General features: G+C 48.5%; 1 protein-coding gene across 1 annotated transcript in view; it reads right to left on the reverse strand.

Annotated features, from left to right (window-relative positions):
• Positions 1–15,122, reverse strand: part of scn5lab (sodium channel, voltage gated, type V-like, alpha b) — a 173,097-nt gene that overhangs the window by 55,547 nt on the left and 102,428 nt on the right. The window contains 6 exon segments of the mRNA XM_036124903.1: positions 847–1,049; positions 1,171–1,291; positions 1,364–1,504; positions 10,366–10,560; positions 10,634–10,795; positions 11,531–11,704. Of these exon segments, the coding sequence (XP_035980796.1) occupies positions 847–1,049; positions 1,171–1,291; positions 1,364–1,504; positions 10,366–10,560; positions 10,634–10,795; positions 11,531–11,704 (996 nt within the window).

The raw sequence follows: 15,122 nt of genomic DNA on the forward strand, positions 1-15,122 counted from the left end.
TACTGACAGAGAGGTACGAGAACGGGCCAGAAAACAGCAGAACATCCAGCAGAACATCCAGCAGAACATCCTAACAGGCGTGATGGAGAACAGGTTCGGATCATGAGGGAGGACAGAGTCAGCACCCAGAGACGTGTCCTCCTATGAACAGAGAGGAAGCAGTGAAGATCTCCTGCTGCCGCTCTGAGAGGAACGTCCATCAGAGACACAAACATCCAGAGATAAATGTCTCTGTGATGTTCAGCCTCTCAGCAGCTTGATAATGGACCGAGGACTGAGATAGATAGATAGATAGATAGATAGATAGATAGATAGATAGATAGATAGATAGATAGATAGATAGATAGATAGATAGATAGATAGATAGATAGATAGATAGATAGATAGATAGATAGATAGATTGTCTGTTATTCATGATTCACTGAAACATACCAAGCAGGATAAATAAAAACCTTTCAGTTAATGAACTTTATTAATGAACTTTTCCATCAGCCTCTCCCCATTTTTACTGCTCACACTAAGCAGCTGACTCTCAGTAACACCACACCCTCACAGGTGTCCTCCTCCACCTCCTCCTCCTCCTCCTCCTCCTCCTCCTCCTCCTCCTCCTCCTTCTCTTCCTCCTCCTCCTCCTCCTCCTCCTCCTCCTCCTCTTTCTCCTCTTCCTCATCCTCTTCCTCCACCTCTTTCTCCTCCTCCTCCTCCTCACCTCTTCCTCCTGCTCCTCGTCTCCCTCTGAGCCCTCGCTCTGCTCCTCCTGACCCTCCTCCTCCTCCTCCTCTTCCACCTCTTCCTCCTCTTCCTCCTCCTCCTCCTCCTCCTCCTCCTCCTCCTCCTCCTCCTCACCTCCTCCTCCTGCTCCTCGTCTCCCTCTGAGCCCTCGCTCTGCTCCTCCTGACCCTCCTCCTCCTCCTCCTCTTCCTCCTCCTCCTCTTCCTCGGGGAACTCCACGTCGGACTCTCCGGGGGCGATGGGGACGCTGATGGTCAGGTTGGGGTTGGTCATGTAGCTGTCGTCCTCCGGCACCACGTACTTCTCCACATGGCGGCCTGGAAGAACAGAGGGAAGGTTCTGCTCGGTTCTGTCTGGTTCTGACACCGGGTTCTGACACCGGGTTCTGACACCGGGTTCTGGGTGAGAACCCGCCGGGTGGGTGGCGGGGAGCGTTACCGATGACAGCGCCGTTGGCCTCGGTGTGGATGGTGCTGAGCCTCTTCAGCTTCATCATGGCTTTGGCCTCTTTGCGTTTCTGGCGGCGCCGCTTCAGGTTCCCGTTGAAGAAATCCATCACCTGCAGCAAAGAGCGGAGTTCTGCAGCGGGTTCTGCTGAACGGGTCGAGCTGCGGGACAGAAGGCTGCGTACCTGTCGGCGGCACCAGGCCAGGCCCAGCGTGATCCTGTGGATGGCGATCTGCAGGTTGTTCATCTCCCCGTCTTCGTCTGGAGACGACAGGTTGTCGGAGCTGAAGCTGCTGAGGAGCAGAGCCAGGAAGAGGTTCAGCAGCTGCAGACAGAGCAGAAGAACGGGTCAGATTCAGGATCACCGGTTCTGATCCGACACCCAGAACCACCTGAGCAGCTGGGTCCTGTTATTTATGAACAATGAAAAGAGTTAAGCTAAACCTGAAGAGAAATAAGAGCAGTTTGGACCAAGCTGACCTCTATGAAGACCCTGCTAAGCAGAACCAGAACCACAGCAGAACCTCCTCTGCCTGCAGGTCTGCTACAGACTAAATGTTTCCTCTTTATTCTCCATAAATAGCTGCAGCCCTGAACCTTTCACACTGATTCTCACTCCTGTTGAGCTTTAACTAGGCCACTGGTGGACATCTGAGACCAGGCTCTGCTGTGGACCTCAGTCGCTTCTTTGAGGCATCAACATTCTACTTAAAGGCCTGATACAGAAAAACCTCCGGCCATCAGGTGAGTCTACAGGTGAGTCTCCAAATCCCAGAACTATAAATAAGACTTTAATGGGCGCGTCACACCAACGCCTCCATAAGACGCTGCGCCTCCTCTGACGGTGACGCTGGGGCCGCGGCTGATTATCTCATGTGGTTCCAGTGAGTTGTTGCATGAACTAACTTATTCACATGGGATTTTAATTGCTATTTGTTAACATCTTAATAAAATAGATTAAAGGATTTTTTTGGGTGTGCTTCGGTGGTGCCGTGGTTAGCGCTCACGACCATGTATGGAGGCCACAGTCCTCAACACGGCCGACCCAGATGGACTCTCCTGTGGTCCTCTGCTGCTCGTCTCTTTCTCTAGAACCCTTTCCTGTCAACCCACTGTACGAAAAACAAGCCACTAGATTAAAGGTTATGATTCAAATAGTGTGGAAAGTTTTGAAACATTTTTACTTAAAATAAATGTCAATATTTTTCGTCTTTATTACAAAATTATTTAACATAAGTTATTCATGCTGAGCATCAGTGAAGCTGATCAAAGCCTCTAACGGCTGTTATTTCTGTAATTACACTGAAACGCAGGGAGCACAGTGTGTGTGTGTTACTGTGTGTTACTGTGTGTTACTGTGTGTTACTGTGTGTGTGTGTGTGTGTGTGTGTGTGTGTGTGTGTGTGTGTGTGTGTGTGTGTGTGTGTGTGTGTGTGTGTGTGTGTGTGTGTGTGTGTGTGTGTGTATTGATCCTGGCTGCTGCCATGTTTGTGGTCAGTGTTACTGATCCCTGATCGGCTGTTACAGGCTCTGCTTCCCTGACCCAGTTTGCTGCCATCTGATTGGCTGTGAGCCGGAATAGAGCCAATAGATCAATGATTCTAATTGGTTAACATGGCAACCTGCTATATTGACCAATGGCCTTTTCCACTTTCCAGCCATCGATAGCTGGACACTGACAGGAGTGACTACAGGAGCCTGCAGACAGCTTCCTCTTCAACACTTCTGTTCTAAGAAGAAAAATGTTTTCCTCTCCACTGTCGCTTCATGCATGCTCAGTATGAGGGATTGCTGCAAAGCCAACGACTCACTGCAGCAACTGTGGCTCCATGTTCAACCAGGAGGAGTGAACGCTGCAGGTCAATGACTGGATGCAACCAGGGGTTCAACAGGGTTATCTCTGCTTGGCCACTAGGGGGCAGCAGAAGCAACTGGCTTCAACAAAATAAGGTTATAAATAATGTTAGCAAACAGTGGATTTTAGCGTCAGTCAAAGAAAACAAAATAAAAACATTTTTTAGGATCAAACATCCTAAAGATGCCACAGTCTGACGCTTGATGCAGACGGCGGGTCCAGACAAACCCAGCAGGGATATTTTGGTACTGGCGCTGAAGTTCCTCCCACAGTCTGCTACATGGCAACAGGAACGGCTCCAGAACCCTAACCCACCCAACACCAATCTGGGTTTATCACGGTCCTAATCTGTCAGAACCCATCAGAATCAAACGGTCCAGAAGGTTTCAGGTTCTCTACGGCTAACCGTCTCCTTAAATCTAGATGAACGGGTCGATGCCAGCCGCTGTGACTGGAAGCTGATATGGAGGCTCCATCAAAGTGGTTCCAGTACCGAACGGCTAACCACAGCAGAACCAGGTCCGACCCGGTCCAACCAGGCCAGAAATGGGCTGCTGGAGGCGGGAAACCAACAGCCAATGAAAACACTGGAAAATGTTCAGAACTACCAGTTTATCAGTTTAAGACCCAACCCAGAGAAAGTTTAGCTTCAGCGGAGATAAAAGGTCCGTTCAGCTCTGGACCCACCAGAACTCACCAGAACCATCAGCCTGCTGGGTCTAACATCAGCTGTAGCCCACGGTTCAGATACATCTATGAACAGCGGTTCTACGGGTCGCTTGGCCCACTGGGCCAATCAGGATAACCTGATTAATTCACCTTCATTACACTGAACCGATTCAAAGTCATTTGAACTGAACTGAATTAGACTGAACAGCATTAAATGAAACTGAACAGAACCAAGTGAACTGAACCAAAATAGATTAAAATGAACCGATTTGAATGAACTGGAAGAGAATGACTCAATTAAATGTAACCAGACCAAACTAAATTTCTTTGAATCAAGTCAAATTGTACAGAACCTGATTAAAGTGACCTGAGTGAGATGAAAATGAATCAAACTGGACTAAAAGTGAACTGGAATCAGGCAAACTGAACTGAATCTGTTGGTCAACCAGGATCTGATCTTCTGGGAGCAGAGCTGCAGAAATGGGTCCAGGGTTCTGTGGAGATCATCTCCAGCTCTCCAGCACCGGGACCATCAGCCCTCTCAGTGTTTTAGTGAAACATGCAACCTGAAGCGACTCTGACTGTGGAACCAGAACCAGAACCAAGCTAAGGTTAGAACCACACAAAGCTTTTACCGTGATAATGAATCGAGCACAGAGGCCATTAATCAGTGCGGAGGCTCCAGCTGCTGATCTGTGGAGGAGAACAGGTGATGGCAGCTGCTGAATCGGGACCTGTATGAGGAGACGAGGAGCAGGGAGGAGGAGGAGCAGGGAGGAGGAGGAGGAGGAAGAGGAAGAGGAGGAGGGCGGCAGGTGTGCTGCTGGCTCAGCAGAATCCACTCAGCTGCTCGTTTGTCATGAAGAGAAGCAGCAAACTGAACATCTGCTGCCTTCAGACAGGAGGCCAGGATCAGACCAACATCTCAGGTCTGATGATGGAGAAACTGAATCTCCTCATCCCGTCTCACCTCCTCTGCTTTCATCATTGCTTCATCTCTCAGTTCACCCTCCTCTACCTCCTCTACCTCCTCATCCCCCTCTTCTTCTCTTCCTCCTCATTTATCCCCTTCACCCCTCTCCTCTCCTCCATCTCTCCGTTCTTCTGTTGCTTCATTTCTATCCCATTGTTGCCTCATATTTTCATTTATTCACATATTCCTTTGTTTTCATCTCCTTATTTCTCTTTTTCATTCGTTGCTTCTATCATTTTGTCCTCCATCTTATTTGTCTTCAGTCTGTTTGTATGATGTGTTTTTTTTAGATAATTGTTCTATTTCTTCCCGTTCCCATCTTGGTTTCTGTTTTATTCTTTGCTTTAGATTACGGTCTAGAACGTCAGTTTTTTACGTATTTATTGCCCCGGCTCCTCCCATGCAGCCGTGTTTCAGCAGGTGTTCATGAACAGAACCAGCTGCTGACGTATCGTCTGTTTTCTGAACCGACCCGCTCTGTTCTGGGATACCCGGCTGCAGACTTTTACTGTGAAATGAAGCTGAAACCTGGAGAACGTTCTGAATAGAAGAACAAACTGAAGGCTGTGGGGAGAACCAGCCTGTCTGTCTGGTTCTGATGACCTGGTTCTGTGTAGGCAGCTGGACCTGTCTGCAGCTCCCTGACTCGTGAATGTAAAGTATCTCTGATGTAAAGCACTTTGCATTGTCTTTATACCGAAATGTGCTATAAAAACATTTGCCTTGCCTTGCCTTGCCCTGCAGAACCTGGTTCCTCTGTTCTCCGCCTTATATGCCGTCTGGGATTCTGGACGCTGCAGCAGCTTCCTGCTGTCTTCATGTCTGCAGAAAATGTTGCTCTGGCAGGAATCATTCTTTTCTTTTTAAACCCGTTTTGTCCTGATCTCCAGGCATTTGGGTTTTGTTCTTCCTTTGTGTTTTCTGTGTTTCATATATTATATTTGTGTGTTCTTCGTACATTTAGATTTTATTATACGTCATTTTATCCCCTTGGTTGCAGGTTTCTTTGTGTCCCAGTCTGGCTCAGTCTGTGTTAATGAGTCTCCCTCCCTCAGCCTCCTTGCTGCCACAGCTGCTCCACATCTCCTCTGATTGCTCCTCAGGTCTGCTTGTGTCTTTCCACCCCGCTCTGCTGGATTCTTCGTTTGAGCCTCTGGACCATACCCAGTTCTCTGTCCGTGCTCCATCACCTGTTCTCCATGATTACTGAAGAACTTTGTTTTTATTCATTCTCGGGTCCTTTTACAAACCAGAAGGGGATACTGTTTTTATTAATTTAGAGCCTGAATCCAGCATGATAAATTTGTACAGGAATTTATCATGCTGGATGTTAGGTAATGTTCTTTCTTCACTTTTTCTGTTTTTTTTTTTTTATTTCTCCTTCTGCTTCTCTTCATCCCCTGTTTAAATGTTCTTGTCCACCTCTGCTGCACCATTGTACCTGTTTTCTTTCTAACCTCGCTCTCTTTGGTCTGTTTTACTGAATAATTTAGTTTTGTGTCTTTTATTTTCACCTCTTGCTGTTTTCCTCTAGATCTCTATGATTTCTCTCTTTATTCTGTAATTTCCTTCCTTTTTTTCTTACATGTAACCTGTGTTCCCTAACTGCTCTATCTATGATGGCCCGTTTCTTACTTTTCCTGTTCAGTCATTTATTTTTTTATTTCATTTTCTTTTCAGCAAACAGGTGTAAATCGGATGCAACAGGATTTTTGCTCAGTTCTTTCTGGAAATGTTTCGATGAAAAAACGTTTCATTAACTCGGTCAATTAAACATCTCGCAACAATTTTGGCTTCGCTGGATGGAAACACTCCACATCACATCCAAAGCTCTGCAGACTTCACTTCTGATTACCGGCAGAAACGTGGCGTACCGTGGGCTCCCCAGTGTCATCCATTATGGTCAGTTTGTACCTGGAGGAGGTGGAGAACAGGTGGAGAGCAGGTGGAGAACAGGTGGAGAGCAGGACCCTCAGTGCTCACAGGGAACTCCACCAACTCACTGCTTTAGATACGTGGATGACACTTGGGTCAAAATCCAGACCAAAGAAGTCGAGGCATCACCAACCACATCTGCTCAGTGGACAGCAGCATCAGGTTTACCAGAAGCCCACAAACACAGACCAAGATCTGCATTTAGATTCCCATCAGCCACTGGAGCACAAACTGCTACCAGAACTCTGAGTTAGCGGCTGACAACGTTCCCTCTGCCACAGAGGAGAACCTACAAGAACACAAGCAGGTCAGGAAATCACTGCGGGCCTGTGGTTATCCAGACTGGACCTTCGTCACATCAACACAGAGGAGAGAGAGACGCAGGAACATCGTCATTCCAGGTGAGTCAGGAGTTTCTGAGGAACATTTTCTCCAAACACAACATACCAGTAAATTTCTAACCTAATAACTCTCAGACAGAATCGGGTTCCTCCCAGAGTCAGAACATCCAGACCTCAGCTGAGCGGTGGAGGACGGCTCAGACTCCATCAGAGAAACTAAACTACATGAACGCCTGGAGCAGCAGGAGGACCAGCAGCCAGACTCAGAGGTCCTCTGGTACCTCCTGACCAGAGGAGACAGTGGTGAGGACAGTGAGGTCCAGATGTTGGACAGGGAGAACAGATGTTAGAGAGAGGCTGAAAGAAGCCATCTTGGTCCAAAGAGCAAAGCCATCAGTGAACAGAGGAGGAGGATGGAGCTTCAGCTCCTCAGAGTTTACAGCTCGGTCCTCCATCACGTTCCAGAGAGATTACATCAGCATCTCATCATGGTTCAGGAGACCAAGTCCTCCACTCACACCAAGCAGCAGCTTCTAACCACCAGGACAGTGATGGTGGGCTCACTGGTTCTGACCTGGACTGGTTCTAGGAGGATGGACCTCCATGTGCTTAGAAACAGCAGCGCTCCACCTGCAGGTTGATCAGAGCCTCCAGAACTGATAAGAGACACCTGGACAGGTGAGGAAACATCTTCAGGAGAACTGAGAGAAGGTCCCACTGCCTCTGATTTAAGCCTGTCTGCTGCTCTCAATGATTTCTCGGCTGATTGGCTTGTAATTTACCCGTTAGTGGAGTTCCCACTGGAATGGTGAGCTACCATGTTCTTCCATCTCGTTGTTCCTCCTGCTGACATAAAAACATGTTGCTGTTCTGCTCTACGGCCAGGCAGCGTCACGTCCACCAAGCTTCCCTGTTCCTGGTGCAGCTCCACGCTTCATCACCTGGTTCCAGCTCCATGTGCTGCTGCTTGGCTGCTTTCTGATGGATTCTGTTGAGAATGCTGAAGAACGTACACTCTGCTGTTTATGTGCTTTAACTCCATCTAATCCTTCTGCCAGTGGCCTTCACAAACATCAGACAGGAAGTGAAAGAGCGCTACGGCTCAGAATCTGCACAGGCACGTTCATTTTGTTTAGAAAAATTTTTCTCTTTTGTTGTCGCCTTTTATTTTCTTTGCCTCTTTCTTATTTTCTTCAGACAGATTTTAACTTTGATTAGATTTTTCCAAAGACTCGACGTGTCACAAAGGACAGCACACATGAACGGCCGTCCGTGTACACATGCCTCCACAGGCGCAGTCAGAGCGTCCCTAACAGCATAAATCAGACCAATGGGAACGCTGCGGTCGTGGTGACCAGAACGCACCGCGATGAGTTCAGGTACATCGGTTGGGTCGGGTCAGCGTAAACCTCTGCAGACGGAGGTATAAGTGCTGTTAGTGTCAACGACTGTGAGTGTGCGCGCCCTGCCTCCTGGATCAGCCTCATTATTAAATCTCCATGAGAGCATTAAGCCAAACAGAGAGGAGCTGTGTTATTGCTGCGGAGACGCAGACTCGTTATGATCCACCGACGCCTGCAGATGATGAGCCCTCTTCAGGCTCTAATAACAGGCAGGAAGGGCGAGGCGGAGGAGACGCTGTTCAGATCATTCAGATGTTATAACGTTCCATTTGGAGCTGATTATTATCAGATGGATGGAAGCTGGAGGAGGAAACGCAACCTGAGGGAGTCCGTCACGTTCATGTAGGAAAGAAACGTCTGACCGGTTCTGGATCAGAGTTAGTTTACAGGAAGCAGCTCTGGAACATTTTAACTGAAGGAAAAACTGATCCTGCTGTGAATCTGTTCAAATAATTTAATTCAATTATTCTGATGGAAAACTAACGTCAGTTTGTCCTGTTTCATAGAATTAGTTCCATTAAATTACTATATATCCTGGTGGATGGATGGATGGATGGATGGATGGATGGATGGATGGATGGATGGATGGATGGATGATGGATGGATGGATGGATGGATGGATGGATGGATGGATGGATGGATGGATGATGGATGGATGGATGATCAGATGGATGGATGGATGGATGGATGATGGATGGATGGATGGATGGATGGATGGATGGATGGATGGATGATGGATGGATGGATGATCAGATGGATGGATGGATGGATGGATGGATGATCAGATGGATGGATGGATGGATGGATGGATGATGGATGGATGGATGGATGGATGGATGGAAGGATGGATGGATGGATGGATGGATGATCAGATGGATGGATGGATGGATGCATGGATGATCAGATGGATGGATGGATGGATGATGGATGGATGGATGGATGGATGGATGGATGGATGGATGATCAGATGGATGGATGGATGGATGGATGGATGATGGATGGATGGATGGATGGATGGATGGAAGGATGGATGGATGGATGGATGGATGATCAGATGGATGGATGGATGGATGCATGGATGAACTGATGGATGGATGGATGGATGGATGATCAGATGGATGGATGGATGGATGGATGAACTGATGGATGGATGGATGGATGGATGATCAGTGGATGGATGGATGGATGGATGAACTGATGGATGGATGGATGGATGGATGGATGGATGGATGGATGGATGGATGGATGGATGGATGGATGATCAGATGGATGGATGGATGGATGATGAACTGATGGATGGATGGATGATCAGATGGATGGATGGACAGATGGATGGATGGATGATCAGATGGATGGATGGATGGATGATGAACTGATGGATGGATGGATGGATGGATGGATGGATGGATGGATGGATTTATGGATGGATGGATGGATGGATGGATGGATGGATGGATGGATGGATGGATGGACGGAGCACCAGCTGCTACAGAGGAGCAGAGCCTGTTCTCACGGGTCGGTACCGATGCCTCAGCAGAACCTCAGCAGAACTAAAGCATCCAGAACCACAGAGGTTAAATCCAACAGAACTCTAAATGTACGACCCGTCCAGGTCCTTCTGACCCGGTTCTGAGTCAACGTCCCAGAAAGCTTTAAATGAACGCCACCCTGAAGGCTCCTGCTGCAGCGCCCCCTGCTGGCGGCAGAGCGCCCCCTGCTGCTGCAGCGCCCCCTGCTGGCGGCACAGCGCCCCCTGCTGGCGGCACAGCGCCCCCTGCTGGCGGCACAGCGCCTCCTGCTGGCGGCACAGCGCCCCCTGCTGCTGCAGCGCCTCCTGCTGGCGGCACAGCGCCCCCTGCTGGCGGCACAGCGCCCCCTGCTGGCGGCACAGCGCCTCCTGCTGGCGGCACAGCGCCCCCTGCTGCTGCAGCGCCTCCTGCTGGCGGCACAGCGCCCCCTGCTGGCGGCAGAGCGCCGCCCCACAGCCCGGCATCAGAGGAGGGAACTCACCACCAGGTTTCCGATAACCATGACCAGCATGAAGACGAGGATGCAGAGCGGCTGGCCCGCCACCTCCATGCAGTCCCACATGGTCTCGATCCACTCGCCGCACAGAACCCTGAAGACGATGAGGAACGAGTGGAAGAAGTCCTTCATGTGCCAGCGGGGGAGCACGCAGTCCTTGGAGATCTTACACACGCACTCCTGGAGGACAAAGCCAGGGTGAGACACGCGAGCAGACACCGACCTGAGCGTCTGAGGAACACCTGCGCCTCACCTGGTAGTTCTTCCCAAACAGCTGCATGCCCACCACGGCGAAGATGAAGACGATGATGGCGAGGACCAGCGTCAGGTTGCCCAGGGCGCCCATGGAGTTCCCGATGATCTTGATGAGGGTGTTGAGGGTCGGCCAGGAGCGGGCCAGCTTAAAGACGCGCAGCTGAGAACCAGAGAAGAAGAAGACAGAAGAAGATGTGCTTCACCTGTGGGAACAGACTTCTGAAGAAATGCAAGAAAAACGGCAGAAATGCAAGAAAAACGGCAGAAATGGAAGAAAAACGGCAGAAATGAAGGTCTGGATGTTTATCTGCAGCTTCTAGGAGGTCAGAGAGATGTGACTGAAAAGTGGAGAACAACCAGAGGTGGAGAACATCTGCAGACGTAATCACTGAGGATGGAGATTATGGAGGAGGGAATCAAAGATATGTTCCAGTGTGTGTGTGTGTGCGTGTGTGTGTGTGTGTGTTATTGTGTTATTGTGTTATTGTGTGAGTCGTCCTGCAGGACGCCGCAGATCTCCAGAGTGACGCCTCCTGGAATCTGTGAGGACAGCTGAAGATCTGAGCTCCTCTGTCCTGCTCCTCCTGGTTAATCGGAGCAGGAAACTGGGCCACAGCTGGACTTTTGGGTTAGATGACATCACTGAGTACCGACCAATCAGTGCACAGCAGCGTCCTGTCAAAGCCAAACATCTCACTGGTGGTTCTGGTCTAAACCAGCTGGAAATGCTTCTGTTCTCCTGCAGCTACTCGTGTTTTAGACCTCCATGTTTCAGCCCTCAGCAGGAACTGGGCTTCCACCAGCAGAACCAGCAGAACCAGCAGAACCAGCAGAACCAGCAGAACCATCAGAACCATCAGAACCAGCAGAAGGTTGGGGCAGGGTGGGAACGTACCAGCCTGAAGGAGCGCAGAACGCTGAGCCCCTCCACGTCGGACAGGCCGAGCTCCATGAGGCTGAGGCAGACGATGATGCTGTCGAAGATGTTCCAGCCGGTCTGGAAGTAGTAGTACGGATCCAGAGCGATGATCTTCAGCACCATCTCTGCTGTGAAGATCCCTGAGAACACCTGAGGAACACATGGCTACGTTTACAGGAGGATTCTGGGAATAAAAACCTGATGATGGAGAAGGAACTGAGTCCAGATTTGTCTAAATTAACTTTATGAACAAACAGTTCCTCGTTTTTTTGTTCTTTAGTTTCACCGAGACGTAAACATCAGAACATTTGATCCGGTTCTGGATCTGTTTAACCTGCTTCCTGGTTCTGCCTTTGACCCGTATTAAAATGAATCTTTTGAACACAAGAAAGCTGCAGTTACATTTCTAGTTTCATCATTTTCTGGTGTAGAAAACGTTTTTTTTTTCTTTTACTGTAAATTCTACCAACATGTTTGAAATGAAAAAAAATTATTTAGTGTTTTTGTTTGGAAAAAAAGAGACTTTAATGCTAAGATTGACTGAAATCGTATAATAGTTAGAAAATGTATGTTTGTACACCATTTATTTAAAAAAAGTAATAAAGTAATACTAATAATAGTAATAATAGTCATAAATGATAATAATACATAAGTGATAATAAAAATAATAAAAATAAATGATGATAATAATAATAATGACAATACTACTACTACTACTAGTACTACTACTACTACTACTACTACTAATAATAATAATAATAATAATAATAATAATAATAATAATAATATACTAGTAGTAGTAATAATAATAATAATAATAATAATAATAATAATAATAATATACTAGTAATAATATTAATAATAACAACAACAATAAGAATAAAAATTAACAATAATAATAATATCTCTCTGTCAACCTGTAAACGGGTATTTTGGCCACGCTAATGGAAACCAGCTGATGGATTTAAAGCAGACGTAAAACCAGCAGCTTTATGATTTTCTGTACAGGTGACATACTGATTTCATGTAAACTGATATAAACATCTGTATGAAATCTAAATAAAAATCAGAGGTTATTCAGTGAGTTTCTTATTGCCTTTCTTCAGCAGCTTGAAATGTTAAATGTGGTAGATGTGCAGCAGAGATCCTCTTTCTGTCCACAGCAACGTTTGGTGGGTTTCCTAAAGTCAACCTCTCAGACTGGGATGAGTGAAAGCTGTGCTGAGGGAAATGACCCTGAGCCTCTGATCTCCATAACGATCATTAACGCTGATGTCCAGCTGCAGCTCAGAGTGAAAGCAGCGCTCCTTAATGCTGAGCAGCGCTCAGGTAGACTCCCAGCTACCAGAGGAGCAGAACGAAGGGCAGAGTGCGCCAGAGGCTGGGAGGTTTCAGCCTCGCTTAGGTTCAGCCACACGTGCACCACAGCCGTGTCACCTCCCATAACGCCAGCTCCGCTCCTCGCTTCTGCAGGAGGCGACAGGAGTTCAGCAGCAGCAGCAGCAGCAGCAGCAGCAGCACGCTGACCGCTGCAGAGACATTACTGCACGCTTCAGCTAGCATGGCCCCGACGCCACACATGCTGCCGTTAGCACGCACAGCAGCGCATCGCCTTCATCAACACAGAACCGAGACGACAGCACAGGGAGGACCGTGCTGGAGCCTCCAGCTTCTCCTCCTCTACTCCCCCGTTCCTCTCAGCTCTTGGTCTCTGTGCTTCTGTCCTGGTGCCACCGTGAGCTCCCTAACACCAGACACACCTCCATCCGTCTACCACAGAACCGCAGATCAGGAGCTTGATCCGGGCTCGTTAAATGACCCGTTAGTCGCTGACAGCACCGTGAGCTCCTCTGAAAACTACAGTATCCTGGAGTTAATGAGACTCCGTCTGTGCAGACCTCCTGCTGCTGCAGGGAGACCTCCAGACCTGAGACCAGAGTCTGCAGACCACAAGACCAGAAACCACGATGGAGAGAAGACCAGGATCCCTCCCCAGAGAGGAGCTACTTTACTTCTGACGGCCAAATTAGGGTAGCTGTCAAATCCAGTTTCTTCAGCTGCTTCAGCCGATGCTTTGTGCTGCAGAGCTCTCTGAATCAGCAACTCCTGCATCTGTCCACAGCTGGACTACAGTACAGGAGGGTAATATGAGGGCTGGAGGTCCTGGAGGTCTTGTAGGTCCTCTGCAGCTCTGCAGGTGGAGCTAAGGGCTGCTGCACATCTTTTATGCAGCTCACACTGCAGTGGAGTTAACTTTAGGCTGCATCTCATAATTGTTCTTTAAATGCTACCCCCCCCCCCCCCCCCCCCCCGCCACACAGATCTGCTGCAGTCGTACTTGTTCTCTCAGATCTGCTGACCTGCTGCTCCTGTCAGAGCCCAGAACCAGGATGAGGCTCAGAGGAGACGGCCTCCTCTGGAATCTGGCTTTATTACAGCCGGCTCAATAAAACCTGCAGCTTTATCTGTTTCTGTGTTGCTGTGGGTGTTGCTCCTCCTTCATGCCGGACGTGATGCCGGCTACATGACACACGCGTGTTAGCGTGTGTGCTGCTGTATGTTAGCGTGTGTGCTCCTGTATGTTAGCGTGTGTGCTGCTGTATGTTAGCGTGTGTGCTGCTGTATGTTAGCGTGTGTGTTCCTGTATGTTAGCGTGTGTGCTGCTGTATGTTAGCGTGTGTGCTGCTGTATGTTAGCGTGTGTGTTCCTGTATGTTAGCGTGTGTGCTGCTGTATGTTAGCGTGTGGGTGCGTGAATGTTAGCGTGTGTGCTGCTGTATGTTAGCGTGTGTGCTGCTGTATGTTAGCGTGTGTGCTGCTGTATGTTAGCGTGTGTGCTGCTGTATGTTAGCGTGTGTGCTGCTGTATGTTAGCGTGTGTGTGCGTGTTTAAGGAGCTGACTTCAGCTCCAGCGCGCAGCAGTGTGTGTGCTGCTGTATGTTAGCGTGTGTGCTGCTGTATGTTAGCGTGTGTGCTGCTGTATGTTAGCGTGTGTGCTGCTGTATGTTAGCGTGTGTGTGCTGCTGTATGTTAGCGTGTGTGTTCCTGTATGTTAGCGTGTGTGCTGCTGTATGTTAGCGTGTGTGTTCCTGTATGTTAGCGTGTGTGCTGCTGTATGTTAGCGTGTGTGCTGCTGTATGTTAGCGTGTGTGTGCGTGTTTAAGGAGCTGACTTCAGCTCCAGCGCGCAGCAGTGTGTGTGCTGAGGGGAAAGCTCTTGGAGGATCCTCTTCTGGGGCTCATTAACTCTGCAGAGCGTTGATTAGCTGCTCCACATGATTACTGACGTGAGGAGAACCTCTCAGCTGCTCTCTGGGTTCTGTCAGAGATGCTGATGCCGAGGCAGGTCAGGGATAAAAATACTGGACTTCAGATGTTGTTGCTTTGTTGGAGGATTTTCCTGCAGGGAGATCTGGCTGCTGTGCGTCAGGATGAATGAATGTTTTCAGGGATAGAAAGTTCCTTAAAGATCTCCTCTGATAATAAGGACTTATTTAGGTAACCAGTACCAGAACCTGTGTAACTGTCACCATGAAGAGGTTCTACTTAACAGTTCTATGATGTTTTCTA

This window comes from Fundulus heteroclitus, chromosome 21 (assembly GCF_011125445.2).
Source record: "Fundulus heteroclitus isolate FHET01 chromosome 21, MU-UCD_Fhet_4.1, whole genome shotgun sequence".
Taxonomy (NCBI): domain Eukaryota; kingdom Metazoa; phylum Chordata; class Actinopteri; order Cyprinodontiformes; family Fundulidae; genus Fundulus; species Fundulus heteroclitus.